General features: G+C 38.2%; 1 protein-coding gene across 1 annotated transcript in view; it reads left to right on the top strand.

Annotated features, from left to right (window-relative positions):
- The window catches only part of LOC138046094 (uncharacterized), a 5,488-nt gene extending 3,024 nt beyond the window's left edge, over positions 1–2,464 (top strand). The window contains exons 5-9 of the mRNA XM_068892772.1: positions 400–835; positions 1,263–1,434; positions 1,579–1,727; positions 1,905–2,096; positions 2,268–2,464. Coding sequence (XP_068748873.1) covers positions 400–835; positions 1,263–1,434; positions 1,579–1,727; positions 1,905–2,096; positions 2,268–2,464 — 1,146 coding nt within the window. The remainder of the gene's footprint in view (positions 1–399; positions 836–1,262; positions 1,435–1,578; positions 1,728–1,904; positions 2,097–2,267) is intronic.
- The last annotated feature ends 36 nt before the right edge of the window (positions 2,465–2,500 follow it).

Below are 2,500 nucleotides of genomic sequence, written 5' to 3'. Positions count from 1 at the left end.
GAACAGGACTCACCTTTAGGGGGGGGGGGGGGGGGGGGTTCTCAGAGACACGACTTATCTTCGAACATTCCCAACAACATTTTATTGGCTTTCAAATTTGAGTTGGCACAGGAATATTCAGCTAGCAAGAGTCAGCATTAAATGACAAACAAGATAAGTGAGGTTTGAATCTCACTGTAACTTTCTACTGCTGGTTAGAGGGGTGGCTATGCAACAAAGACACCATCTTTTGACATTAAGCAAGGAGGGTGCAGGCAGACACCAACTATTTTGTGGTTTTGTGGGTCCTGTTTGAGTATAGTTGTTTTGACCAGTTCCCTAATAATAATGATAATGATAATGATAGATAATGATCATGATAATGCTAATAATAATAATTATAATAATAATATATTACAGGCAAATGAGACTGGTGGCAGTTCACCTATGGAGCTGGAGGGGGCTAAACGTGCATTTTCATATCTTCAATCAGTTGGCCTTGCAGTTCTAGTTTTTATATCTGATCGCCATCGCGGCATTGCCAAATGGATACGGGAAAGACAGCCTGGTTGTGCCCACTACTTTGACATCTGGCACATTGCTCGATCCATTGGAAAGAAGATGCTGCAGCTGGGCAAAGAGAAGGGCTGTGAGAAGATAGCTGACTGGGTAAAAGGAGTTCGTAACCATCTCTACTGGTGTGCCACATCCACCAAGGAAGGATTTCAGGAGATGATCATAGCCAAATGGAAATCGTTCATGGAACATGTTGCCAACAAACATGAAAATCATACCTCTCCACTTTTCAAAAAGTGTGCACACGATGAGATTGAAAACCGACGGTGGATCAAGATAGGTACACTGCATTGTTTAATATTAGACATGTTACAAAGTAAATCAACCTTCCATTTTGACAGTTCATAGAAAAGAATAACAAAATAAGACACACATAGCAGGGATAAATGTATTGAACTTGCACATTTTGATTATGACTTGATGTGTCGTATGGACTCTACATACATTTTCAAAAATAACCATTAAAATTTAAAACAGCTATTTATATAACAAATATATAACAAAGGCGACAGGACTGGAACCTAGATTAAGCAAATACCAACAGTAAACTATAAAACTAGGACAGATTAATTAAGCCTTTTCATATCTGTGTTTCCCAAGAACAAAAGCCAACTGCCATGGGTCACTGAGAACTTGCACAAACATTTTCAAGTGAGGGTCAACTTTTATATCATAGATAGTTAATTCGATTTTTCTTTGCTTGCAAGGGACTACTGCATACAATAAGTTACACAAGCTACTGACAGGTACAAGACTTGTTAACGACATCAAGCAGCTGTCCCCAGATGCTCAGACTAGCTGTCTGGAAGGGTTTCATTCAACCCTTAACCACTTCTACCCAAAGATGGTCTGCTTCTCCTGGTTAGGAACATTTTGCAGGTAGTGGCAATTTAATACACCAAATTATTTATGTTTATTCTCAGGACTGAAGGCAGATTATGTTTCAATTATTACAAAGTAGTTTCTTGTTGAAAACTTTGTGGCAACCTGTTTGACAGTTTTCTGCTTATATTTTCTCCTCAGACATATTCTCGCCTCCCTTCATTTCAATGAAAATCTGCTCAGAGAAACCAAAAAAACAGAGGATGGAAAGGACTATTATAAAGTCACTTACCCGAAATTTAAACTTGGTGAGGAAGTTGTGAGGGAGATTGCTGTTCCACCAACATATGGTAAGCTTCTTTGCATGTGACAACAATTGTAGGGTTAAGTAGGTTTTTCAATGTTGTTACATTGCCAAGGTCTCTTTCAGGGGATACACAAAAAATTAGTGACAGATTTTTTTTCGTTTTAAATTTTTCACATCTCATGATCATTCTGCATATAAATTTTATATATTGTTTGCATAGATTATGTTGCTGAAATATGGAAAGATCTTCTTGCCATGAGTAAAGAAAAACGGAAGACTGTGGCTGAAAAGTATAATGCCAAGGTTCCTCAGCCCCTCAACTCACAATTTCCCGACCGTGTGAAGAAATCTGAGGCAGTAGTTCGCTATGAAGAAAGAAAGGAAAAGGAGGTGACCAAACTCTACCCTCCAGGTAAAGCTCAGGCCATCTGCCAGATTTAAAACTTTCTCATCCTATTTCTCTTGGAGTAACCCAAAAATGATTTTTTGCAGTCATTGTTAACACATAAATTTATTGCTCAAAAGGATTTTATTTCAGTTAGTAAAATAAAATTCCACTTCGATTTTGTTTTATATCTGATAGCTGAAGAGCAAGATGCCCTGCAAGCAAGCTCAAACACAGCTCAGCCCACAAGGAAAAGAAAAAGGCAGGAGCGCAAATGTCGTAAATGTGGGAAGCCAGTGAAGGACCATGATGACCAAGCTTGTAACTCAAACCATAAGTCATTACAAAAAGAAACAATTTTGCAATGGTCATGTTGCAATCCAAGAATGAATTGAGTTTTCAATCTTTCAGTTTCCCTTTGTTTCATTTTT

The sequence above is a fragment of the Montipora capricornis genome, chromosome 4 (assembly GCF_036669925.1).
Source record: "Montipora capricornis isolate CH-2021 chromosome 4, ASM3666992v2, whole genome shotgun sequence".
Taxonomy (NCBI): domain Eukaryota; kingdom Metazoa; phylum Cnidaria; class Anthozoa; order Scleractinia; family Acroporidae; genus Montipora; species Montipora capricornis.
Note: the sequence above shows the minus strand (reverse complement) of the source record. Positions and strands in the feature narration are given on the sequence as shown.